At 42.0% G+C, this 27,107-nt stretch overlaps 3 protein-coding genes and 6 non-coding genes across 10 annotated transcripts; 2 read left to right on the forward strand and 7 right to left on the reverse strand.

The window, feature by feature from the left end:
* Positions 1-24,819, forward strand: LOC135138091 (pancreatic triacylglycerol lipase-like). The gene is made up of 8 exons (XM_064067951.1): positions 1-233; positions 527-795; positions 1,745-2,098; positions 2,148-2,271; positions 23,883-24,176; positions 24,233-24,347; positions 24,399-24,596; positions 24,650-24,819. The coding sequence occupies exons 1-8, from the start codon at positions 44-46 to the stop codon at positions 24,741-24,743; spliced, it is 1,638 nt and encodes a 545-aa protein (XP_063924021.1). The 5' UTR covers positions 1-43; the 3' UTR covers positions 24,744-24,819.
* Positions 2,332-2,403, reverse strand: Trnad-guc (transfer RNA aspartic acid (anticodon GUC)). Its single transcript has one exon. It is a non-coding gene; the product is annotated as a tRNA-Asp (tRNA).
* Positions 2,687-2,758, reverse strand: Trnad-guc (transfer RNA aspartic acid (anticodon GUC)). Its single transcript has one exon. It is a non-coding gene; the product is annotated as a tRNA-Asp (tRNA).
* On the reverse strand, positions 9,532-9,612 carry Trnad-guc (transfer RNA aspartic acid (anticodon GUC)). Its single transcript has one exon. It is a non-coding gene; the product is annotated as a tRNA-Asp (tRNA).
* Positions 18,432-18,503, reverse strand: Trnad-guc (transfer RNA aspartic acid (anticodon GUC)). Its single transcript has one exon. It is a non-coding gene; the product is annotated as a tRNA-Asp (tRNA).
* Positions 23,525-23,596, reverse strand: Trnad-guc (transfer RNA aspartic acid (anticodon GUC)). Its single transcript has one exon. It is a non-coding gene; the product is annotated as a tRNA-Asp (tRNA).
* On the reverse strand, positions 23,764-23,835 carry Trnad-guc (transfer RNA aspartic acid (anticodon GUC)). Its single transcript has one exon. It is a non-coding gene; the product is annotated as a tRNA-Asp (tRNA).
* Positions 24,768-25,936, forward strand: LOC135138101 (serine/threonine-protein kinase Nek8-like). 2 transcript variants are annotated; one of them, XM_064067972.1, is made up of 5 exons: positions 24,768-24,901; positions 24,950-25,211; positions 25,263-25,423; positions 25,469-25,619; positions 25,662-25,936. In XM_064067972.1, the coding sequence occupies exons 1-5, from the start codon at positions 24,855-24,857 to the stop codon at positions 25,893-25,895; spliced, it is 855 nt and encodes a 284-aa protein (XP_063924042.1). In that variant the 5' UTR covers positions 24,768-24,854; the 3' UTR covers positions 25,896-25,936. The 2 variants fall into 2 exon arrangements, with proteins under 2 accessions (XP_063924042.1, XP_063924033.1); XM_064067963.1 differs by having other exon boundaries at positions 24,768-25,211.
* Positions 25,937-27,093, reverse strand: LOC135138114 (U2 small nuclear ribonucleoprotein A'). The gene is made up of 4 exons (XM_064067984.1): positions 26,923-27,093; positions 26,725-26,872; positions 26,193-26,671; positions 25,937-26,146 (listed from the first exon to the last, which is right to left on the reverse strand). Exons 1-4 carry the CDS (start codon positions 27,002-27,004, stop codon positions 26,112-26,114), a joined length of 744 nt encoding a protein of 247 aa, XP_063924054.1. The 5' UTR covers positions 27,005-27,093; the 3' UTR covers positions 25,937-26,111.
* Positions 27,094-27,107: the final 14 nt, after the last annotated feature.

The following is a 27,107-nucleotide window of genomic DNA, read 5'->3' on the forward strand; positions in this document are numbered from 1 at the left end:
CCAAGATGCACATATGCACTTGATCCACTAGAACTAACACAAAATGATTAATTTAAGGTACTTAATGTTAGTGGTAGTGGTAACTATAATTGGTGAATTTAATTGTGATGCTCAACTGCTACAAAGAAGTAGATTTAGAAGACTCAATAAACCGTCGGGACTTAAATTAAAGCAGCGTCTTCAAGAGAAACTCAATCAATATCGTCAAAGGACAATTCAGACTATTTGCTATGGTAAGTTTCTTGAAATTATTACACATTGTTACCCACTTTAACACCATTACAAAACACACAAATATTATTGTTAAAACTCACGCATTCGCGCGTTCGCTTCACTTCAACTATTCTTTTTTTGCGTTGAATCAGAGCAGAGAGAAAGATTTCCTCTTCGGCTTAAAAATAAAACCGGAAACGTTATATAACCGGGGACGAATACGTATGATTATCTAGCTTACTCATCTGTAAAAATTCCACTTCCATAAAAAATATATTTCCGGGAAAAATATTGTGAAAGTGATTTTTTGCAGATCCCGTTGGTTGCTTCGAACTCCCCCATAAAAGGTCGCCGCTGCAGAAAATACCCGAGAATCCCGATACGCTCAACACGAAATTCTTCCTCTTTACTAGAGAAACTAACTTTTCTAATCCGGAAATTATCCGCTACGACGACGAGGGAAAATCACTGAATAATTCCAAATTCAATTATTCGCTGCCGTTGAAGATGATCATCCATGGTTATATGGGGAAATGGAACGACGTCGGAACACTGATCGGGGCTAACACTTACTTGAAAATTGTGAGTGCCTTGGGGTGATTTTATCGAATAAGTGGAGTGATTGCTCAAAAGTTGCAAATTGGTTGTTGGTTTTTTTTTGTTTGCGATAATGCGTGTTAAGGTCAAAAACAAATGTCGCCTTTCACGTTTTGAAAATCAAACTTATTCGCACTTTCGGTGGTTAGTTTAAGTTGTTTCTAAATAGTCAGTTTTTTAATTCGCTTTCTTTCGATGACCTAAATAGTTGTTAAAGGAGATGAAACACAATTGCGTTTTGGCGTACCTATATTTATTTACTTGAATGAGCAAATACCAGTCATTATGTAATGACAGACGACAGCTTTGTCTGATTAAATGTTAGCTGAAGTTACAACACCGCTATTCATCATTGAGCGTCAAAATTAACCGACACTGATTGTATTAGTTTTTTATAAAAAAGTGCCGCTTACCACATTCTGAAATATGTACTACCTGAATAAATTTTTGCCGCCTCTCAGTGTCACTGCGAACAACTATCCATTGTTTTTAATTCAGATTTCAACATGAAGAGACATTTTTATATCGATAGTAGTGGTGGTAGCTACTGTATCTAGTCAGACTAGTGGTTGCACAAGTGAATTCACCACTGTTTCGCAAAATTAAGAATGCAGATCGGTATCCCAAAAACCAAGGTTAATATCGCTCGTTAAAATCAAGCCTGTATTTCGACAACTCATAGATACAAATTTTGACCCCTTGACCCAGCTTTTGTAACGTTGGATTTTCGCAAGCCGCACTTTACTATTAGCGAAGAAAGTTAATCGTAAAGTACGTTAGTCCTTGAAATAGCAAATTGAGCGCACTTATCCTAGGTCATGATTATTACTTAACATATTGGCTGCTTAAGTTGTCATTAAATTTAATTTAATTAAGAAAATTATTTCCACTTGCGTAACTAATTGGTATTAATTTTGATAATTGTGTCTTATAGTATGATTGCAATATGATTTTGATGGACTGGAGTGTGGGTGCTAGAGGGCCTCAGTACACGATGGCGGCGGCTAACACCGAAGTAGTGGGTCGCCAGTTGGGGATGTTGTTGTTGAAAATGGTAGAAAATGGGTTAAAACCTGAAGATATACATTTGCTGGGGTTTTCGCTAGGGGCGCACGTGGCAGGCGCTTCTTCTGAGGTTTTGAAGAAAAAGGATCACTTGATAGGGAGAATAACGGGCTTAGATGCTGCTAGTCCGTTGTTCAGAAACAACCATCTACGGGAAAAACACAAGAAACTGGATAAAGAAGATGCCCACTTTGTTGATGTGATTCATACTGATTCCAGTCCGGTACTTAATATTTATTTCTGTGTTTTGTTATTATTTAGAATGTTTATAGTCGATAACAGACGGGTTTGGATTGTGGCAACCTATTGGACATGTTGACTTTTTTCCAAATGGTGGACAAGAACAGCCCGGATGTACCGATACTAGACAATCGATTGTGGTAACTCATTTTGGTGGTAAGTCATTTTTTTCTATAAAAATTGAAAAAAAAAATGGAAACGGTGAATAAAAAAATCCTCCCCGGCGGGGAATCGAACCCCGGTCTCCCGCGTGACAGGCGGGGATACTGACCACTATACTACCGAGGATAATGGTTACTTTCTGATTTACGTGAAATATTTGCGGTTTATTTTCAAATTCATTTGCAACTGTATACACCAAACTGATAAAGTTTTTTTAGCTATAAGCTGACGCTAGATAAATTTTAAAATGATTAGAAATATCGTTATCATCCATGTTTTTATTTATTTAGATAACGTTATCTAGTTATAAATTGTCCTGCAAACAATACAATTATTATGAAATTTGTATATATTCAGTCTTTTTAGATGAATTTGTCAAAAATAATTAATATTTTATTAAAAAAAAATCCTCCCCGGCGGGGAATCGAACCCCGGTCTCCCGCGTGACAGGCGGGGATACTGACCACTATACTACCGAGGATACTTGCTTCGTTTCTGATTTATCGGACAGAGCTTCTCAATCTTTTAGGAAACGCAATGAGTTGTTATAATTTTGTTATTAACATTAATAAAAATTTGCCACCATTTCATTGTCGACCTAGATTTTCTTGCATTTATTTTTTAAAAAAGTTGCAGCGGAAATAAAATAAATGGTAAGTGTTTAATTTCTTCTAAAGAAAAAATAAGTATTTTGCAGTTAAGATGCGTCCCCTTGGTTCACGGCGATTAAAAAAAATCATCACAATTGAGATAGGGCGGGTGGGCGGGCTTACATTTTGCGTTTTGTTTGAATATGTGTACACTTCTTTTCACAACATGAAACTTAAAACATGTTTAAAATAGAAAATTTGTTTGTATAAGGAAATATCGATTTTGAAATTCGGCTCCGCCCCATAATTGCAAAATGCATATTTCCTTGCAAAAATGTACCCTTTTATACCTGCTTTAAGTTACTAATTGTCCAAATAAGTCTACACATATTAAGAAAAAAAAGGCAAAATGTAGCCCCCCCCCCTCCACCCGCCCTATTTCAGTTGTGATGATTTTTTTTTATTTGTCGTGAGTCAGGGGGAGGGGAGAGTTTAACTGCAAAATCCTTTATTCTCTACGAGAAATTAAAAACATGTTTTTGAGTGTCGTGTTGTTTAAAGAATGTGATGTATATAAAAAAAAATAAAGGCAAAAATTAGGTCCGACCCAGGAACGCCTTGATATCAATTCTCAGTTGTGATGAATTTTTCATTCATTGTCAGATTGAGGGCGAGGCTTAATGGCAAGATCCATATTTGTCTACAAGAATTTACCATTTTAACCATGTTTTAAGTTTCTTGTTGTGAAAAGATCGCTATGTATATTAAGAAGAAAAAGGCAAAATATAAACCCCGCCCACCCGCCCTATCTCAATTGTGATGAATTTTTCATTCGTTGTCAGACAGAGGGGCGGAGACTAATTGCAAAATCGATCCTTTCCTACAAAAATTTACCACTTGGAACATGTTTTACCTTTCTTGTTGTGAAAAGGATACTATACTACACATATTAAGAAAAAAGGGCCAAGTTTCAACGGCAACATCAACCGATGATATAAAGTACCCATACCTTCGCTGCGTATTTATCTTACAGCGGCGACGTCAACGGCGAACAGCAACGTCTGCGACAAATTTATAAATCGACCTTTAAAAATAAAAATAAAATCAAATGTATAAAATTAGTTATATGTATATGAAACGAGCGTATAAAACAGTTTAAGACACACACTAACAAAACTGGATTTTATCCAGTTGAACGAAAATGTTGTAAGACGAAGGAGGCGTTTAGCCGAGTGACTAATTTCCACGAGGGAATAATTCAGTTAGCGTATATTTCTTATTTATTATGAACTGCTTGTAAATTGGTTTATAAAAATAGATTTTTCAGAAAAATCCTACACAGCTCATACATGAACTATACATTGGTAGTTGTTACATAACAAGTACACGTCAAAACAGTTTTAACTTTATAAAAAAAATCCTCCCCAGCAGGGAATCGAACCCCGATCTCCCGCGTGACAAGTGGTGGGGATACTGAATTGACCACTATACGACCAGTACCAGTTCTTATCTGATTTTCCGAAACGTGAAGACGCAGCGTCGCACACGGGCGAGTGTAATTAGTGTAGGTACTACAATTGCGTTCGAACAGATTTGAACTCTCAACTGCCGAATAATTCACAAGAATCGTGGGTGCGGTTGAAAATCAAGAAACACCATATCCGCCGCCATAATGGCCGCTTGGAAACAACACGAACTAACCATCCTAAACAACTACCACGGCGAAAGACTGACGGAGGAACCGCTCGATGACAGATCTCTTGATGCAATGCAACAACAGTTACCAAATCGATCGCGAGCAGCCATCAAAAAGAAGTACTTAGAGAGGAAAGCAGCAAGAAACGCAGACACAACAGCACCCGCAAATAGATTTGTGCCCTGATGAAATATGCAGACTAGAACGTGAGTACGCGTCCACCAAACGCGCGAAACCAGTCGCTGAAACCACAAAACCTCTGTCACCACCTACAGGCCCAGACAGATCACCCCCGGCCTCAGCATGCCACGATGAAGCGGCCCAAGGGGCTGCTGAAACCCCCCTACCACTAGGGCCAACCACGTATAGCGCCAACAAACCCGATGACGAGCCCACGCTACTCGACACAACCACGCCACACCACTACGCTGCAGGAACCAACACCCCCATCGTGCAACCCCTAACGCCACTGCAACCAACCATACCTCCCGCCATAGACCCCGGCGTCGACGATCTCAAACACTAATACAGAAAAGCTCTGACCCTAACCTACTCGAAATCCCGGCCAAAGAAACTAAACAAATTATATCCTAAACCACAACACCAACACATTGCAAAAGATTATGGAAGCAGATTAAGTCGCCACGCGATTTTGGCTGCTGGTTACCTACTGCGAAAGAATATCGTGGGCAACATGGGGAAAATAAAGAAAAAACCTTTCTTCAAAAACACGGAAGAAAAAATAAAGAAACTGAAAAACCACATCGCAGTCGCCAAAGAACTACAGCAGCGAAGAGGAGCACCGGTAACCCAACAACTGAAAAACGAAGCCCACACGATGAGGAAGCTACGCATGACACCGGCACAGTACATCCGTACAACAAAATATCGTGTCGAACTCCTCGAAAATCGCCTACGCGAACGGTACCGTTTCAACGAACAACCGTCTATAAAAGCAATACGAAAACCATCCAAACCAACCAGCGAACTAGACTGGAAAAAAACAGAGGACTTCTACAGAAAGCTCTATAGCCCCACTGCAGAACAGCAGTCCCCTTGGTTTGAAGAGTGGCTGAACAAAATCAACGGAAAAACGAATGCCGATAGACCAAACGCGGATGTAGACATGCCGAACCTCCGAGAACACCTGGAACATGCACTACGCTTCACAGCACCGTGGAAAGCACCCGGACCAGACGAAATCCCAACTGCTCTCTACAAAATCTTTAAAACCGCAAAAAATTACCTCTTCTGTCATGTCGAGGACACTATAGAAGGACGATATCGAATGACACGAGAAGACGTCCAAGCACAAAACCGGCGACGCCCAAGACCCCAACAATTACAGACCGATTTCGTTCCCCACATTCCCCAACCTCCGTAAGCAATTCCGCAAATGTTTAACTCTTACTTATTCCAGAAACAGACCACGCCGCCTACTCCGCCTTCACATCCCCGCAGATAACCAAAATGTTAAAGACATCGACGCCATCCTCAACGAGGCGCTCATAAAAATTAACGCGAACATCAAAACTCCCGCGAGAAGGCATAAGGCCAGCAAGCACGCAATACTAGCAGCCGGCTTTCTTCTCCGGTTGACGCTCTGCGTAAATATAGGGAAGAGTAGGCGAAAACCCAGCTACAAACCAACAGAATCAAAAATTCAAAAACTGCAGGAGCATGTCGAGAACGCAAGAGAGTTGCAAAACCTGGCTACAGACGGGGGAATCCCGCACCACCTAAAGACCGAGCGTGAACAAATGAGGAAGCTAAAAATGTTCAGGCCCAACCAGTACATCAAAGCGACAGAAGACCGAATCGAGCTGCTCTCCGACGAGTTGCAGAAACAGAAAGAAAGGCACCAGATCCTGAAAGATCGACACCACTTTCAGGAACGCCCGTCAATGCGTACCATTCACCCCAATCCCCCCTCTAATAATTTGGACCCGGGAGCGACAAAAACGTTCTTCCAACGGCTTTATCAGCCGGCGCCGGTAACCGAACACCCATGGGCTGACAACTGGCTCAACGAGGTCAAAAACGCATCAACCCCAACGCAACCCTACCAGCGTGACCTCGTCGAAGCCAAAATCAATGTTGCCTTAAAATACACCGCCCCATGGAAAACGCCAGGTCCAGATATGGTACCAACAGCGCTCTACAAATACTTACCGTCAGCTAAACGATATCTAACATCATTTATTTGTAGAGCAGTAGAAGGGGATTACAAGCTGACCAAAGAAGACGTAGAGGGCAACCTGGTGTTAATCCACAAGAAAGGAGACGCAACCGACCCGGCGAACTACCGCCCCATAGCTCTTCTTAACGTAGATTACAAGCTGCTTACTAAAACGGTCCTAGAACTCCTCAGGGACGCCATACCACCAACCCTAATCCCCAAACAACAGCTGGCGAGGAGATGTGAGTGGCACCCTACACGGTCTTCTGATCGATAAGGCCGCCACTAGGGGGGCCAACTTGAGAGGACGGGAGCACCACACAGCGTGGCATGACTTTAGTAAGGCGTTCGATTCTATCTCGCATGAAATACTGCGTCAGCTAATTGCCGCATTACCCATCCCCAAAGCGACAAAGAGCATGCTCAAGAACGGAATGGGCCAATGGAACTTAACAATCCCCTCACTGGACGGTGTCAACATTAAAGTCCAGAGAGGCATATTCCAGGGAGACTCAATGAGCCCATTCCTATTCGTAGTAGCGACGGCAGGAATCCTAAGGAAAATCGAGAGAGACCCCAATTTAAACAGCGCAACTAAAGGGTCCCACACCGTCATCGCACACATGGATGACTTGAAGTGCCACGGCCCCAGCCGTAGGTCAATCGAGATAATGTCGGGGATAATAAGCGAGTTCTCGAAACAAATGGGCCTCCACCTAAACAACGCCAAGTGTGGCTATTATTCTTCGAACTCCGGGGACAACGACGATACGGCCGGATGGGTACCCCCGGAGTTGACGGGTAGCTACAAATACCTAGGCATCGAACAACTCGAGCAGGATGTGGAGGCCAACTACGACATTATCAAGAACAAAGTAGAAGAGAGAACAAAATCCATCCTAGAATCCCGTCTAACATCGTACCAAAAACGAACTCTCTTCAACACGTCAGTGATACCAGCAGCGACCTACGTGCTCGGCCAAATATGCCCTGGGGACAAATTCCAGACCACCCTCCTCAGAGCAAGACAACTGGACGGGGTGGTCAGGAAATTAATGGTGGCGGAGAATATAAAAACGAGACCGACATCGAACCAACGCGCGTATCTCCCTAACAAATTGGGGGGCCTGGACTTCCGCAGTATCGAGACGGAAACAGAAATCCAGGTTGTAAGGAAATACATATACCTGCAAACACATCCAGAGCTTGCAGAATGCAGGCAGACATACACGCGGCTAGACGCAGCTGGATGGAGGTCTCCGCTCTCAGAGTTCAGATATCTCGAACAAAAGTACCACCTGGAACCAATGCGGACCGATCAACCTCCCAAGACCGTCACGAAAGCTTACATCGAAACCATCAAAGACCAGACCAGCGAGGCCCGTATACGAGAGTGGTCCAAAGCCATGGCTTACCCCAAGCTAGTGGTGAAACATCAGGAGGACCACATCTCATTCCCGGCCACTAGAAACCTCTGGATGGACTCGCAAAAGCTCTCGCTGCTAAACGCGGCAGCAGAAGAACAACTTTTCGCGTTGCGAGCCAGGCCAGGGGTCACCGACGACAGCGCCCTATGCCGCTACGGATGCGGACAACGGGAGACAGCCTACCACGTGGTGACGTCATGCGGGCCGACGAACTACAACACCCGCCATGACCAAGTGGTGTACTGGCTGCTCCGTCTGATATTAAAATCAACCGGAGCACATGAAGACATCGTTAAGAACCTCCAGTTCGGGAAGGCTGTCCTCAACGTCGAGTACGGTGACCGAGACGGTGACCGCTACACCGTCAGAGCGGGCCAAAGCGTCCTTCTCGAGAGGAAACTCCACCACAACAAGCCGGACATCGTAGTCTACCGAAAGGGTCCCCGCCAAAAGACGTTCGTGTTCGAGGTATCAATCCCCCATCTCCAGAACTACAAAACGCAAGAAGGGATTAAGAGATGCAAATACCAGAAGAACTCCGTAGCAGAAATTACAAACACCAATTATCAGACGGTGAATAGAGACCTCAACTTAATGACTGAGCTGGAGGCAAAGCATCACTGCCCAGCGGCATTAGGCCTCCTGATTATTGGCTGCTACGGAGAAATTCTAGGAACAGCCGAGCACAAGGGACTAAAAGAACTGCTCGCGGAGCTTGGAGCCACAAGAACAGACGTAGTCTACATCATCGGGCGGGCTTGTTACAGTGTAGTGACCTCCACCTCGCAAATCATCGCGAGGCATATCAGAGGCAGGTCGAACACAGAGGGGTAGCAGGACGAGCGCACAAACGAACTTACAACCCACATACATGTACATACAGATATTTATTTCTAACAAACATATATATATACTTTGACATTCCAAACTTATTTACAATAGCTTTAGTTTTATTATTTATTATTTATTATTGACGTTAGGATCAGGTATTAGGGTTAATTATTGTAAACACATATAATGCGGGGAAACTCCGTATGTATTTGTTTTGAAACAATAAAGGGATTATACTACCGAGGATAATGGTTATTTTCTGATTTACGTGAAATATTTGCGGTTTATTTTCAAATTCATTTGCAACTGTATACACAAAACTGATAAAGTTTATTTAGTTATAAGCTGACGCTAGATAAATTTTAAAATGATTATAAACATCGTTATCATCCATGTTTTTATTTATTTAGATAACGTTATCTAGTTATAAATTGTCTTGAAAACAATACAATTATTATGAAATTTGTATATATTCAGTCTTTTTAGATGAATTTGTCAAAAATAATTAATATTTTATTAAAAAAAAAGATCCTCCCCGGCGGGGAATCGAACCCCGGTCTCCCGCGTGACAGGCGGGGATACTGACCACTATACTACCGCCAGGCGCCAGGAGGAGACGAGGTGCCGACCTTCCTCTACAAGCTGCTGCCCGCCGCGAAGAGGTACCTATTTCAACACGTCAGGCGCACCATAGAAGGAGACTACCGAATGTCCCGAGACGACGTCAGAGCGAACATCATCCTCCTCTACAAGTCCGGCGACCCGGCGGACCCGAAGAACTACAGGCCCATTGCACTCCTGAATACGGATTACAAGCTTATCACAAAGGTCATCAACACCTGCGTGAAAAGAGCGGTAACCCAGGTGCTACCCCGGGAACAAATGGCCCGCGCCGGAGTGTGGGGGACCCTGCATGGACTTCTCCTAGACAAGGCCGCCACACAGACGTCGCGCTTGCGGAGGCGCGAGCACCACTCCGCGTGGTACGACTTCAGCAAGGCCTTCGACACCGTCGCCCACGGGAAACTCCGCAGTTTGGTGGACACCCTGCCCATCCCGATGATGATGCGAACCGTCGTCCAGGACGCAATGAGTAAGTGGAACCTCCAACTGTTCCCCCCTGGTGAGGCGCCGATCCAGATACCCGTCCGAAGAGGTGTCTACCAGGGCGACTCCCTGAGCCCGATGCTATTCGTCCTGGTGACGGCTTCCATTATCAAACGGATAAAGGAGGACCCCCAAATCGCCCGCCTGTCACTGGGAAAACACCTGATAGTGGCCTACATGGACGACATCAAGTGCCACGCCCCCAACAACAGGTCCACCCGGGCGATCATGGCGATGCTGGAAGAGAGCGCGCGCGCCCTCGGTCTGGAACTGAACCTGGGAAAATGTGGCCATTACTGTAGGTTGCAAAAGGCCGACGAGGAAGGCGGAGACGACGACGACCTAATCCCCGCAGTCAAGAATGGCTACAAGTACTTGGGACTAATCCAGACGGAGCGCGACTCTCCTGAGAACTTCAACATCCTCGAGGAGAAGATTCTGGCAAAGGCGGAGGAGATCCTGAGCTCCAACCTCACGACGGCGCAGAAGAGACGGATCTTTAACAGCTGCGTCATTCCAGCGGCGGTGTACGTTACAGGAAACATCATGCCCAACAGCAGTGTTCAGGGAACGTTGCGAGCATGTCGCGCACTGGACCTGAAGATCCGGAAACACATGGTAGCTGAGAACATCAAGACGCTGCCGACCTCCAACCAACGTGCCTACCTGCCGCACTCCATCGGCGGTCTTGGTTTTCGGTCCATTGAGACCGAGACAGAAATACAGTACGCGAGGAGATATGCGTACTTAACGTACCATCCAGAGCTCACGGACATCCTTGAGCAGTACAAGACCCTGGACGCAGCAAGGTGCCGCACACCGCTCAGCGACTTCCGGCACATTGCCGAGAAGTACAACCTGGAGATCCCCGTGGAAGAGAACTGGCGAGACCTAGCGACGCGGCTGGTGGAAGGCATCAGGGCGGCCAACCTGGAGGTCAGGATGCAAGACTGGGGGAAGGCCCTCCAATACCCAAGACTGGTTCTCAGAGAGCGGGATTCCATCTCCTTCCCAGCGGCTGAGTACTTCCGCACCAACTCATCAAAGCTATCGATGATCAACGCCGCGGCAGAAGAGCAGATCACCCAATTCCGTGCCACCCCCGGGAGGAGGCTGGCCGAAGACCGACGCTGCAGGCGGGGCTGTCCGGCGGAAGAGACTGCATACCACGTGGTCACGTCCTGCAGGACGACGTCGTACACCGCACGTCACGACCAGGCGGTGTACTGGCTGCTGCGCACCCTATTGGAGGCGCTTAGCGCCCCCGACGAGGTGAGGCGCAGACTACAGTTCGGAAGGGCGATGCTGAACGCGGAGTTCGACGCGCCGCTGGGCCCGGTGAGAATCCGCGCGGGCCAGGCGATCCTCACTGGTGTACCTCTGCACCATAACAAGCCAGATGTTATGGTACAGGTGCTAGCCCGGGTGCCCTCAACCTACATCTTCGAGGTCTCCATCCCCCACCTGCAGAACTATCGCACACAAGAGGGGATAAAACGGACGAAGTACGGGCGCAATTCGGTGGCAGAGATCAGCCACCTAAACTACCAGACCATCGGACGGGATCTCAACCTGGTGGACCAACTAGCCCACCTCCATCGATGCCGTGTCCACCTAGGCCTCTTCATAGTGGGTTGCTATGGGGAAGTACTGAACACCGACGAACAACAGCGCTTCGCAAGGCTGCTAGGCTCCCTAGGAGTGAAGAACTACGAGGTGAAGGCGCTGTACCAGAAGGCGGCATACAGTGTCATCACTGAGACAACGAAGATCTTGTGCCGCCACATGGGAAGATGAACTGCCCCCCGACCCTCCCTGGACAATGTACCCCTCTCTATGCTGACTGAACAAGCATTATATATATATTACATTGTACCTATATTTAATGTATGTACAAAAAAAGTAAATAAAGCTATACTACCGAGGATACTTGCTTCGTTTCTGATTTATCGAACAGAGCTTCTCAATCTTTTAGAGACGCAATGGGTTGTTATAATTTTGTTATTAACATTAATAAAAATTTGCCACTATTTCATTGTCGGCCTAGATTTTCTTGCATTTATTTTTTAAAAAAGTTGCAGCGGAAATAACATAAATGTTAAGTGGGATTTATAAACTTGCTGTTGACGTTGAAGTTTCCCCTGCAGTTGCTGTCCCCGCTGACGTTGCTTTTAGAGCTGAAAATTGTCATTTATAAACTCCGTTCCCAAGTTGCCATTGATAGTAACTTTGATGTTCAACTTTTACCGTATTTAAGGGGGTTGTAGAAGAAAAGTAGAGGATTTAAGTTGATTACTAGAAAAATTTACCATTTTATGCATGTTTTAAGTTTTTTGTTGTCGAAATAAGTCTACACATATTAAGAAAACAAGGCAAAATGTAGCCCCGCCCACCCACCCTATCTCAATTGTGATGACTTTTTTTTATTCGTCGTTAGCCCAGGGGGCGGAGCTTAACTGCAAAATCCTTATTATTTCTGTACAAGGAATTACCATGTAAGACATATTTTTGAGTATCATGTTATTCAAACAATACTACGTATATTAAGCAAACATTAAAGCCAAACATTAAGCCCCACCCATACCTGCCCTGATCTAAATAGTAATACATTTTTCATTCGATGGCAGACCTAGCGGCGGAGCCTAATTACAAAATCTATATTTCCTTACACAAATTTGCCAATTTAAACGTGTTATAAGTTTCTAAGAATAAAAAAATGATCACAATCGAGATGGGGTGGGTGGGCGGGGTTTATATTTTGCCTTTTTTTTCTTAATATACATTGTATTCTTTGAACAACACGTTACTCAAAGACATGTTTTTAATTTCTTCTAAAGAAATACGTATTTTGCAGTTAAGCTGCGTCCCCTTGGTTCACGGCGATTAAAAAAAAATCATCACAATTGAGATAGGGCGGGTGGGCGGGCTTACATTTTGCCTTTTTGTTTGAATATGTGTACACTTCTTTTCACAACATGAAACTTAAAACATGTTTAAAATAGAAAATTTGTTTGTATAAGGAAATATCGATTTTGAAATTCGGCTCCGCCCCATAATTGCAAAATGCATATTTCCTTACAAAAATTTACCCTTTTATACCTGCTTTAAGTATCTAATTGTCCAAATAAGTCTACACATATTAAGAAACAAAAAGGCAAAATGTAGCCCCCCCCCCCCCTCTACCCGCCCTATTTCAGTTGTGATGATTCTTTATTCTCTACGAGAAATTAAAAACATGTTTTTGAGTGTCGTGTTGTTTAAAGAATGTGATGTATATTAAAAAAAAAATAAAGGCAAAAATTAGGTCCGACCCAGGAACGCCTTGATATCAATTCTCAGTTGTGATGAATTTTTCATTCGTTGTCAGACTGAGGGCGAGGCTTAATTGCAAGATCCATATTTGTCTACAAGAATTTACCATTTTAACCATGTTTTAAGTTTCTTGTTGTGAAAAGATCGCTATATTAAGAAGAAAAAGACAAAATATAAGCCCCGCCCACCCGCCCTATCTCAATTGTGATGAATTTTTCATTCGTGGCCAGACAGAGGGGCGGAGACTAATTGCAAAATCGATCCTTTCCTACAAAAATTTACCACTTGAAACATGTTTTACCTTTCTTGTTGTGAAAAGGATACTATACTACACATATTAAGAAAAAAGGGCCAACTTTCAACGGCAACATCAACCGATGATAGAAAGTACCCATACCTTCGCTGCGTATTTATCTTACAGCGGCGACGTCAACGGCGAGCAGCAACGTCTGCGACAAAGTTATAAATCGACCTTTAAAAATAAAAATCAAATCAAATATATAAAATTAGTTATATGTATATGATACGAGCGTATAAAACAGTTTAAGACACAAACTAACAAAACTAGATTTTATCCAGTTGAACCTAAATGTTGTAAGACGAGGCGTTTAGCCGAGTGACTAATTTCCAAGAGGGAATAATTCAGTTAGCGTATATTTCTTATTTACTATGAACTGCTTGTAAATTGGTTTATAAAAATAGATTTTTCAGAAAAATCCTACACAGCTCATACATGAACTAAATTGGTAGTTGTTACATAACAAGTACACGTCAAAACAGTTTTAACTTTATAAAAAAAATCCTCCCCGGCAGGGAATCGAACCCCGATCTCCCGCGTGACAGGGGGAGGGGATACTGAGTTGACCACTATACTTCCGGTAGTACCAGTTCTTATCTGATTTTCCGAAGCGTGCAGACGGAGCGTCGCACACGGGCGAGTCTAATTAGTGTAGGTACTACAATTGTGTTCGAAAAGATTTGAGCTCTCAATTGCCGAATAATTCACAATAATCGTGGGTGCGGTTGAAAATCAAGAAACACCATATCCGCCGCCATAATGGCCACTTGGAAACTACACGAACTAACCACCCTAAATAACTACCACGGCGAAAGGCTGACGGAGGAACCGCTCGATGACAGACCTCTTGATGCAGTGCAACAACAGTTACCAAATCGATCGCGACCAGCCATCAAAAAGAAGTACTTATTAGAGAGGAAAGCAGCAAGAAACGCAGACACAACAGCACCCGCAAACAGATTTGTGCCCTGGACAGCTGACGAAATTTGCAGACTAGAACGTGAGTACGCGTCCACCAAACGCGCGAAACCAGTCGCTGAAACCACAAAACCTCTGTCACCACCTATAGGCCCAGACAGATCACCCCCGGCCTCAGCATGCCACGATGACGCGGCCCAAGGGGTTGCTGAAACCCCCCTACCACTAGGGCCAACCACGTATAGCGCCAACAAACCCGATGACGAGCCCACCCCACCACGCTACTCGACACAACCACGCCACACCACTACGCTGCGCCAACCAACACCCCCATCGTGCAACCCCTAACGCCACTGCAACCAACCATACCTCCCGCCATAGACCCCGACGTCGACGACCTCAAACACTAATACAGAAAAGCTCTGACCCTAACCTACTCGAAATCCCGGCCAAAGAAACTAAACAGATTATGTCCTAAAGCACAACACCAACACATTGCAAAAGATTATGGAAGCAGATTAAGTCGCCACGCGATTTTGGCGTTACCTACTGCGAAAGAATATCGTGGGCAGCATGGGGAAAATAAAGAAAAAACCTTTCTTCAAGAACACGGACGAAAAAATAAAGAACTGCAGCAGCGAGGAGCAGCACCGATAACCCAACAACTGAAAAACGAAGCCCACACGATGAGGAAGCTACTCATGACACCGGCACAGTACAACAAAAGATCGTGTCGAACTCCTCGAAAATCGCCTGTGCGAAGAGAAAGCCAAACACGAAATCAACACCACACGGTACCGTTTCAACGAACAACCGTCTATAAAAGCAATACGAAAACCAACCAAACCAACCAACGAACTAGACTGGAAAAAAGCAGAGGACTTCTACAGAGAGCTCTATACCCCACTGCAGAACAGCAGTCCCCTTGCTTTGAAGAGTGGCTGAACAAAATCAACGAAAAAACGAATGCCGATAGACCAAACGCGGATGTAGACATGCCGAACCGCCGAGAACACCTGGAACATGCACTACGCTTCACAGCACCATGGAAAGCGCCCGGACCAGACGAAATCCCAACTGCTCTCTACAAAATCTTTAAAGCCGCAAACAATTACCTCTTCTGTCATGTCGAGGACACAATAGAGGGACGATATCGAATGACACGAGAAGACGTCCAAGCAAATATCATCTTACTGCACAAAACCGGCGACACCCAAGACCCCAACAATTACAGACCGATTTCGTTGCTGAATACAGACTATAAAATCACCACAAAAGTCATCAACACTGTGGTGAAAAGTGCTGTGGGCCATGTAATTCCAGAGGAACAAATGTCCAGGGCAGAACACCACCAGAAAGGAAACGCAACCGACCCGACGAACTACCACCCCATAGCCCTTCTCAACGTAGACTACAAGCTACTCTCAAAAACAGTCTTAGAACTCCTCAGGGACGCCCTACCGCCAACTTTAATCCTAAAACAACAGCTGACAAGGAGCAATGTGAGTGGTACTTTGCATGGTTTTCTGATCGATAAGGCCGTCACTAGGGGAGCCACCATGAGAGGACGGGAGCACCACACAGCAAGACGTTCGACTCCACCTCGCACGAAATATTACGTCAGCTAATTACCGCACTACCCATCCCTAAAACGACAAAGAACATGCTCAAGAACGGAACGGGCCAATGGAATTTAACAATCCCCTCACTGGACAACGTCAACATCAAAGTCCAGAGACGCATATTCCAAGGAGACTCAATGAGCCCAATCCTCTTCGTAGTAGCGACGGCGGGAATTCTGAGAAAAATCGACGGAGACCTCAATTTAAACAGCATAACCAAAGGGTCCCACACCGTCATCGCATACATGGACGACTTGAAGTGCCACGGCCCCAGCCATAGGTGAATTGAAATAATGTCTGGGATAATAAGGGAATTTTCGAAACAACGCCAAGGGTGTGGCTACTATTCTTCGAACTCCGGCCGGATGGGTACCCCCAGAGTTGACTGGTAGTTACAAATACTTAGGCATTGAACAACTCGCGCAGGATGCGGAGGCCAAGTACGACATTATCAGAAACAAAGTAGAAGGGGGGGGGGGGGGGGAAATCCATCCTAGAATCCCGCTTAACATATTATCAAAAACGAACCCTCTTCAAGACATCAATGATCCTAGCAGCGACCTGCGTGCTGGGCCAAATATGCCCTGAGGACAAATTCCAGACCACCCTCCTCACAGCTAGACGCGGTGATCAGGAAATTAATAGTGGCGGAGAACATCAAAACGAGACCAACATCCAACCAGCGCGCGTATCTCCCGAACATATTGAGGGGCCTGGATTTCCGCAGTATCCAGACGGAAACGGAAATCCAGGTCCTCAGGAAATACATATACCTGCAGAGGTCTCCGCTCTCCGAATTCCGATATCTTCAACAAAAATATCACCTGGAGCCAATGCGGACCAACCAACCTCCCAAGACCGTCACGAAAGCCTACATCGTCACCATCAAAGGCCAGACCTGCGAAGCCTGTATATGACACTGGTCCAAAGCCACCAAGCTGGTGGTTAAACATCAGGAGGACCACATCTCATTCCCGGCCATTAGAAACCTCTGAATGGACTCGCAAAAACTCTCGCTGCTAAATGCGGCAGCCGAAGAACAGCTTTTTGCGTCGCGAGCCAGGCCAGAGGTCACAGACGACGTCATGCGAGCCGACAAACTACAACACCCGCCATGACCAAGACCGAATTGATCTTAAAATCAACCGGAGCATCTGAGGACATCGTCAAGAACCTTCAGTTCGGGAAGGCTGTCCCCAACGTCGAATACGGTGACCGAGACGAAAACCATTACACCGTCAGAGCTGGCCAAAACGTCCTGGTCGAGAGGAAACTCCACCATAATAAGCCGGATATCGAAGTCCCGCCAAAAGACGTTCGTGCTCGAGGTATCAATCCGTCATCTCCAGAACTACAAAACGCAAGAGGGGAAAATTACAAACACCAATTAGCAGACGGTGAATAGAGACCTCAACTTAATGACCGAGCGGGAGGCAAAATATCACTGCCCAGAGGCATTAGCTCTCCTGATCATTGCCTGCGAAATTTTAGAAACAATTGTGCGCAAGGGCCTGAAAGAACCGGTCACGAAGCTCGGGGCCACAAGAACCGACTACACCATAGGGCGGGGTTGCCACAGTGTGGTGACCTCGACCTCGCAAATCATCGTGAGGCATATCAGAGGCAGGCGGAACACAGAGAGGTAGCAGGGCGAGCGCACAAACCAACTTACTGACCCACATACTTACATGTACATACAGATATTTATTTCTAACAATCATATATTTACACTTTGACATTCCAAACTTATTTACAGTAACAGGTTTAGTTTTATTATTTATTATTAAAGTTAGGATTAGATATTTGGGTTAATTATTGTAAACACATATAATGCAGAGAAACCCCGTATGTATTTGTTTTAAATCAATAAAGAGATTATACTACCGACTATAATGGTTACTTTCTGATTTACGAAATATTTGCGGTTTATTTTCAGATTTTTTTGCAACTGTAGTCAGTATTGTGAAAACCCTCATCACAAAATTGATGAAATTTATTAGCTATAACCTGACGCTAGATAAAGTTTAAAATGCTTATAATGTCGTTATCGTCCATATTTTTATTTATTTAGATAACGCTATCTAGTTATATAGATTTTCCTGCAAACAGTACAATATTATTATGAAATTGTCAAAAAAATTAATATTAGTTAATATTTTAGTAAAAAAAAGATCCTCCCCGGCGGGGAATCGAACCCCGGTCTCCCGCGTGACAGGCGGGGATACTTACCACTATACTACCGAGGATACTTGCTTGGTTTCTGATTTATCCGTCAGATTTTCTCAATCTTTTAGGAGACCCAATGGATTTTTATAATTTTGTATTATATAACATTAATAAAAACTTGCCACCATTTCATTGCCGACATGGATTTTCTTGCATTTATTTTTTAAAAACGTTGCATTGGATATAAAATAAATGTCAAGTGGGATTTATAAACTTGCTGTTGACGTTGAAGTTCCCGTTGCAGTTCCCGTTCCCGCTGACGTTGCTTTTAGAGCTGTAAATTGTCATTTATAAACTAAAAGGATTCAAGTTGATTACTACAAAAATTTACCATTTTATACATGTTTTAAGTTTTTTGTTGTCGAAATAAGTCTACACATATTAAGAAAAAAAAGGCAAAATATAGCCCCGCCCACCCGCCCTATCTCCATTGTGATGATTTTTTTTTTATTCGTCATGAACCAAGAAGGCGGAGCTTAACTGCAAAATCTTTATGTCTCTACGACAAATTAAAAACATGTTTCTGAGTATCGTGTTATTTAAAGAATAATATGTGTATTAAGAAAAAAAAGGTAAAATATAATCTCCACCTACCCACCCCATCTCAATTGTGATGATTTTTTATATATAGAAATAAGTATTTTGCAGTTAACCTGCGCCTTCTTGGTTCACGGCGAATAAAAAAAAATCAACACAATTGAGATAGGGCGGGTGGGCGGGCCTTCATTTTGCCTTTTTGTTTTAGTATGTGCGGACTTCTTTCAGGCGCGGATACAGGATTTCGTTCAGGGGGGGGGGGCAATTTTTGTGTGATTTTACCTGTCTACCAGAAATTCGTTCTAAACAAAGAAGAAAAATATAAAATTTTAGCTAGTATACTCTTTTTCACATAACATGGGTGACCTTTGGTTCTTTTCATTACACGTATAGTGTACAGTAGAACCTCGATAATCCTAATTCCTAATTGGGAAAAAGGTGTGTTCGGATTACCGATTTTTTTTTCACAAAAATCTGAAAGGGAATTGAATAACAACTTCATACACAACTGAAAACAAACTTGAAGAAATAAACCTAAATTTTATTAAACAAAAATTAAAGAATTCTTAAGCAACAATGGATAATAGATACATTCTAAAAAAATATTACTCCGTGACCATAAACACGCTATCTTTTTGGAATAAACACCCCGGGATCTATACCCTAAAATTTTTCAGAATTTTTAGATGAATTTTTCAAAAATGAAATTTTCCATTATGTATTCGTATTACCTCCATTATGCAAATTTCGACCCATTCTCGACGATTTTTGAAATTTAACTAAATATATTTTCTTGTAGATTTTGCACCTCAGAAGTCACTTCTGGCTTCATTTCTTCGATAACTTAAACCATTTTTCCAGAATCGTCCAGTTGAAATATCGCAATTTTTAAAAATTTTCCGAAAATAGTGCTCCGTTACCATAAACATGGTATATTTTTGGAATCAGCACGTCGGGATATATATCCCTGAATTTTTTCAGAATTTTTAGGAAAATTTTTCGAAAATGAAATTTTTCTCATGCAAATTTCGACCCATTTTCGACGATTTTCGAAATTTAACCAAATACTTTCTCTTGTAGATCTCGGGTCTCCGATAACTTCATCCGTTTCTCCAGAATTAGTTAATTAATTCAGTGCTTTGAAATATCGCAATTTTTAAAAATTTCAAAATATTCCATACAACATATGCAGAAAGATCTTGCGTCATTTTTGGAAGTAGATGCATGTTTTCAAGTTCAGTTCGGGTTGCAGAGTTTTTGTTCGGATTAAAGAGGCATCGACTTCAAATAGCCTCTGTTCGGATTACTGGATGTTGAGACAATCGTGAGTTCGGATTATAGAGGTTGTACTGTATTTACAAAATGAAATATGATTTCAAAATTTTGAAATTGGTCAAAATAAAGTACCTCGGTCGTGTGGCAATGGGTGCAATTGCCCCCCCCCCTGGATCCGCGCTTGACTTCTTTTCACAACATGAAACTTAAAACACGTTTAAAATGGAAATTTTGAGTATCGTACTGTTCAAAGAATACTATATACATATTTTAAGAAAAAAATAAAGCCAAAAATTAAACCCCACCCATGCACGCCCTGATCTTAACTGTCAGTTGTGATGAATTTTTCATTCGTTGTCAGATCGAGGGGCAGACTTCAATTCCAAGATCCATATTTGTCTAGAAAGATTTACCATTTTAAACATGTTTTAAGTTTCTTGTTCTGAAAAGACGACTACGTGTATTAAGAAGAAAAGCAAACTATAAGCCCCGCCCACCCGCTTTGTCTCAATTGTGATGATTTTTTTTAATCGCCGAGAGCCAAACGAGCGGAATTTAATTGCAAAGTCCTTATTATTTCTCTAGAAAAAATTGCCATGTAAGACATACTACTACGTATATTAAGAAAAAATTAAAGCCAAATATTAAGCCCCGCCCATACCTGCCCTATTGTAAATATAGTAATGAAGGTTTCATTCGTTGGAAGACCTAAGGGCGGAGCCTATTTGCAAAATCCATATTTCCCCACAAAAATGTAATATTTTAAACGTGTTTGAAAGTGTCTAAGAATAAAAAAATCCTCACAATTGAGAGTGGGGAGGGTGGGCGGGGGTTTATATTTTGCCTTTTTTTTCTTAATAAACATAGTGTTCTTTGAACAACACGATACTCAAAGACATATAATATAATATTTATTTATTATTTATTTCTTATTTATTTGTCTATCTATAGTTTCTTGATATTACACATTAATCACAATGCCATTGTAATTATAATCCCATTATAATGACAACAAGTCTCAATAAAGATATACTACCGAGGATACTTGCTTTGTTTCTGATCTACCCGACAGAGCTTCTCAATCTTTTAGGAGATGCAATGGGTTATTATAATTTTTTATTAATATCAATCACCATTTCATTGTCGACATAGACTTTCTTGTATTTATTTAAAAAAAAAGTTGCTGTGGAAATAAAATAAATGTTAAATGTAATTTATAAACTTGCTGTTGACGTTGAAGCTCCCGTTTCAATTGCTCTTCCCGCTGACGTTGCTTTTAGAGCTGAAAATTGTCAAAAAGATTCAAGTTGATTACTACAAAAATTTACCATTTTATACATGTTTCAAGTTTCTTGTTGTCTAAATAATTCTACACATATTAAGAAAAAAAAAAGGCAAAATATAGCCCCGCCCACCCGCCCTATCTCCATTGTGATGATTTTTTTATTCGTCATGAACCAAGAAGGCGGAGCTTACCTGCAAAATCCTTATGTCTCTACGAGAAATTAAAAACATGTTTCTGAGTATCGTGTTGTTCAAAGAATACTATGTATATTAAGAAAAAAAAAGGCAAAACATAAACCCCGCCCACCCACCCCATCTCAATTCTGATGATTTTTTGTATATAGAAATAAGTATTTTGCAGTTAACCTGCGCCCTCTTGGGTCACGGCGAATAAAAAAAAATCAACACAATTGAGATAGGGCGGGTGGGCGGGCCTTCATTTTGCCTTTTTGTTTTAATATGTGCAGACTTCTTTTCACAACATGAAGGTTAAAATGGAAAATTTGTATAAGGAAATATTGATTTTGCAATACGGCTCCGCCCCCTCTACGAGAAATTAAAAACACGGTTTTGAGTGCCGTACTGTTCAAAGAATACTATATATTTTAAGAAAAAAATAAAGCCAAAGATTAGACCCCACCCATGCACGCCCTGATCTCAATTCTCAGTTGTGATGACTTTTTCATTCGTTGTCAGATCGAGGGGCGGACTTCAATTACATGATCCATATTTGTTTAGAAAGATTTACCATTTTAAACATGTTTTAAGTTTCTTGCTCTGAAAAGACGACTACGTGTATCAATAAGAAAAGCAAACTATAATCCCCGCCCACCCGCCCTGTCTCAATTGTGATGATTTTTTTGTATCGCCGAGAGCCAAACGAGCGGAATTTAATTGCAAAATCCTTATTATTTTTCTACAAAAAATTACCATGTAAGAGAGGTTTTTGAGTATCAAGTTATTCAAAAAATATTATGTACTTATATTAAGAAAAAACTAAAGCCAAAGATTAAGCTCCACCCATACCTGAAGTTTTCATTCATTGGCAGACCTAGGGGCGGAGCTTAATTGCAAAATCCATATTTCTTTGCAAAAATTTACCATTTTAAACGTATTTTAAGTTTCCAAGAATACAAAAAATCATCACAATTGAGATGGGGTGGGTGGGCGGGGTTTATATTTTGCCTTTTTTTTCTTAATATCCGTAATATTCTTTGAACAACACGATACTCAAAGACATGTTTTTAATTTCTTCTAAAGAAATAAGTATTTTGCCGTTAAACTCCCCCTCCTTGGTTCACGGCGACTAAAAAAAAATTACGTTACGTTTTGCCTTTTTGTTTGAATATGTGCAGATTTCTTTTTAAACTTAAAACATTTTTAAAATGGAAAATTTTTATAAGGAAATACATATCGATTTTACAATTAGGCTCCGCTCCACAATTGCAAAATCCATATTTCCTTGCAAAAATGTACCATTTTAACCAGGTTTTATGTTTCTTGTTGTGAAAAAATAGTTATGTATATTAAGAAAAAAGGAAAAATATAAACCCCGCCCACCCACCCTATCTCGATTCTGATGATTTTTTTATTCGCCATAAGCCGAGAGGTTGCACTGTACACTACTGCAATTTGATTGGTGGAAAACCCAACGGCAACGTCAACGGATGATGTAAACGACGCAAACCTAGAAAACAGTTTATGACACAAACTAACAAAACTTGACTTTATCCAGTTGAACGAAAATGAGGCGTTTGGCCGAGTGACTAATTTCCACGAGGGAATAATTCAGTTTGCGTAATTTTTATTTACTCTAAACTGCTTGGAAATCGATTTACAAAAATAGATTTTTCAGAAAAATCCCAAACAGCTGTACATGAACCGCATTCGTAGTTGTTTAATAGTAGGTACACATCGAGACAGTTTTAATTTTATAAAAAAAAGCCTCCCCGGCGGGGAATCGAACCCCGGTCTCCCGCGTGACAGGCGGGGATACTGACCACTATACTACCGAGGACTGATATTTAAGTACCACACACTCAGTGGTCCCTCCGTACTTACTAAAAATAAGTTCGTTATACGATTTATTTATGCATTTGAACATTTTTCCCGTAAATAATCAATGTCTAAAAATATAAATACACTCAAAGGCAATTTTTTTGCCAAATTTTACAAAAAAAAATCCTCCCCGGCGGGGAATCGAACCCCGGTCTCCCGCGTGACAGGCGGGGATACTTACCACTATACTACCGAGGACTATATCACTATTTCTGAATTATATACTACATACAGACATTTTTCAGATAAAACTCTAACTCGCGATGTAGCCTGTAGCCACATCCGAGCTTGGCGTCTTTTCCAAGAAACCCTCCTCAACAAAGCCGCGGGCAACGAAAACCGCTGCGAATTCACAGCTTTCAGTTGTCCTGGAGGATTAAAGTCCTTTGAAAGGGGATTCTGCTTCCCGCATTTACCGAATCCGAACAGTTCCTTAGCGTTCGCTTCGAGCTACAGGAGCGACATCGGGCGTTTCGGGGAGGACATCAAAGGAGAAGGAGTGATGTTTTTCGTGACCAGAGGGTCGCCTCCCTATTGCGGTATTTTCCCTCAGTTTAGTTAGTTAAAGTCGACTGATTGGTATTATTTATTGTAGGGACTCAAGTGCAAGCCTCGATTCACATTTCACCCAAAACTGGCCCGACTAAGGGGGTTTTGTTGCTGAATTTGAAATACCCGCATCACAGCGTGGCGTTCCAAATCGAGTGCGAGTAGGTTAAAATTTCCTAGTTTGTTATATACTTATTGCCTAAAAATTCTAGTTCCAATGATTTTATTTTGACTGGGAGTGTGATGAGCGGTCTAGCGGTGGCCGACTATGGAACACTGACCGAAAATATTCAAACTATTGCAGCAAATTTAAAATACATAGATTTGGACTTTGAAGAAGAGAATAATAACACGTATATTCCGCCCGTGTTCGTCGACAAAGTAGTTGTCAGAGACATGTACAGCAACACGTAAGTCATTTAAATCAATTTAAATTATATAATTACAAATCAATTAATTTCAGCTGGCAGTTCTGCCAAAAAGACACGATTCTGAAGGACTCAGCCGGCGATAATTACGTTCTGGAGATAAACTTGTCCCGAGAGATCTGTTTTTGAGTGCGAAAAATCACTCGACAAACATTGTGATAGTAAATTTTATGTTTTGTTTTATAATAAAAACCATTCAAAAAACGTGCGCTGTTAGTGTGTTATTTTAAAGTGTTTGAAATGGATCTTTACAACGTTATAAGTTTATTAGGAAAAGGCACTTTTGGGTTCGAAATTTGTGAACATTTTTTAACCGTTTTAAAAAAATATTTTAGGACCGTCCATCTGTGCGAACGGAAACACAACAGCCAGAAAATCGTGATAAAGCGCATTTCTATCAATCTGGAAAACGGGGACGAGATAAACGTGGCGAAAAACGAAGTCGCTGTGTTGAAGTCTTTGAACCACCCCAACATAATCGAGTATTTTGATAGTTTCATGAAAAATGGAACTTTGTACATCGTTATGGAATACGCAAGCAAGGGGACTTTGTTCGACTTTATTGCTAGGTCAAGACCGAACCGATTTCAACCCCAGGTGACAACAAAAAAATGGAAACGACACACTTAACTAAATTACAATTTTTAGATCGTGATGAATCTATTTTGCCAAATTGTGTTGGGGCTCAACCACATTCACTCCAGAAACGTGATCCACAGGGACCTAAAGTGCGAAAACATTTTTCTTACTGGGTTACAAGGCGACGTGATCAAAATTGGCGATTTTGGAATATCGAAAATACTGCTAAAGTAAGTATTTTTCAAAGTGGACCCGAGTACAGTGTTTTGTTTTAGCAACAAAAACGCCCACACTCTCATCGGTACTTGTAACTACGTTGCGCCAGAAATCTGCGACGGGAAACCGTACGACAGCAAATCCGACATTTGGTCGCTTGGTTGTATTCTCTACGAAATGTGTGCCATGGAAAAAATGTTCGACGGAACGGTGAGATTCCTATTTGCGACAAACGTAAAATGCGCATTTTAGCTTTCCAATGTAGTTTTATCGATAGCCGCTGGTCGCAGGAAAGTGATTGATGTTCATTTCTACGGCGTTCAGATGCAACAAATGATTGAAATTATGCTGCAAATTGACCCCAACGACCGCCCTGATACAATGAAACTGATGACTCTGTCAGACGTTTTCCCCAGCTTGCACGTGCTAGGAACCAACTTGGGTTGTATCCCACACACATACAAATTTAATTTCTCGCAACACTAAATCAATTAAGGATGTACTCTTGGATTTTAAATAAAACTTACTACAGTAAAGAAACTTTTATTATGAAAACGATAAATTTCTGTTCGCTTCTCAACCTTGAGTTAGTAGCAACTCACCCAATATTTTACAAGTCTTTATTGTTTTGTGTAGTACAACATTCTTATCAACCATTTTTTTTTTAATTGAACTTAAATATACTTGGAAAATTACCTTTTTTTACTCATAATCCATACTGTGTCCATTCTGGTAACCTAAAAACAGATGTCAGTTCTAGCCACAGAAAAGGTGTAAAAATACCGTTCATATTTTCTTGTCCAGGGATTTGACCAGATTGTAGAATTTTCTGCAGGCGTTCCACTTCTTCCAGTGAGCTTGCTTTATTAATAGCGTCCCTAATTTTGGCAATTTCGTCGTCCGAAAGACCTTTGCTTTTTGCAATGCTGTTGGGTGCCCCTCCAGGAACGAAAGTTTTCGCCCTCTTCCCAATCTCTTTTCTGATTTCTTTACCCTTCTTGCTCTTAAACAACGTTTTCGCCTCCTCCCGTTCTTTCATTGATATTTTACGAAAATCAAGAAGTCTCAGCTGGGGTAGTTTATAAACTAAATACAACCTGTAATGAGGCTTTGATGTGATAGGGTTGTGTAAAAGACTGAGACTTGTGAGCTTTTCTAGTGTGCCTAAGGGTTCAATATCACTTAGTTCCTCTATGTGATTGCCTGTTAATACCAGACTTTCTAAATTTGGAATGTATTCTTCCAAGTGCTCACCAATTCGTCTACAAACAAAAACCTAGTTGTATTTTAAAAAATTACACACTATTTTACATACACGATGCGATTGTTGTTGAAAAGGAGGCATTTTAGTCGCTTCAAGTACGGAAAACCGTCCAATTTTCGCACGTCATTGTCCGAAAAGTCAATTGTGTCGAACTGGTCGCCGGTGGCCCCCAAATTTTCCACTTCGGGAATTCGATAACCTGAAATTAGGTGACATAACCTCACTTTTCGTTCACCTGTATCAACTTACCTCGGAGGTCTAATTCTCGGTCTTTGACGGGATTTATGTATTGCATGGAGTTTTGGATAATTTCAGCTGTTAGTTTGACCATTTTTGTACATGTATTATCGCGATTTTAGTCAACAAATGCACAACAAATGCAGTTGATTATTTCAACCGGTATTGCAGATAACTGTAATTTACCAGTGGCGTCT

This window comes from Zophobas morio, unplaced genomic scaffold (genome assembly GCF_036711695.1).
Source record: "Zophobas morio isolate AGI-343-1 ecotype UQ-CSIRO unplaced genomic scaffold, CSIRO_AGI_Zmor_V1 ptg000004l, whole genome shotgun sequence".
Taxonomy (NCBI): domain Eukaryota; kingdom Metazoa; phylum Arthropoda; class Insecta; order Coleoptera; family Tenebrionidae; genus Zophobas; species Zophobas morio.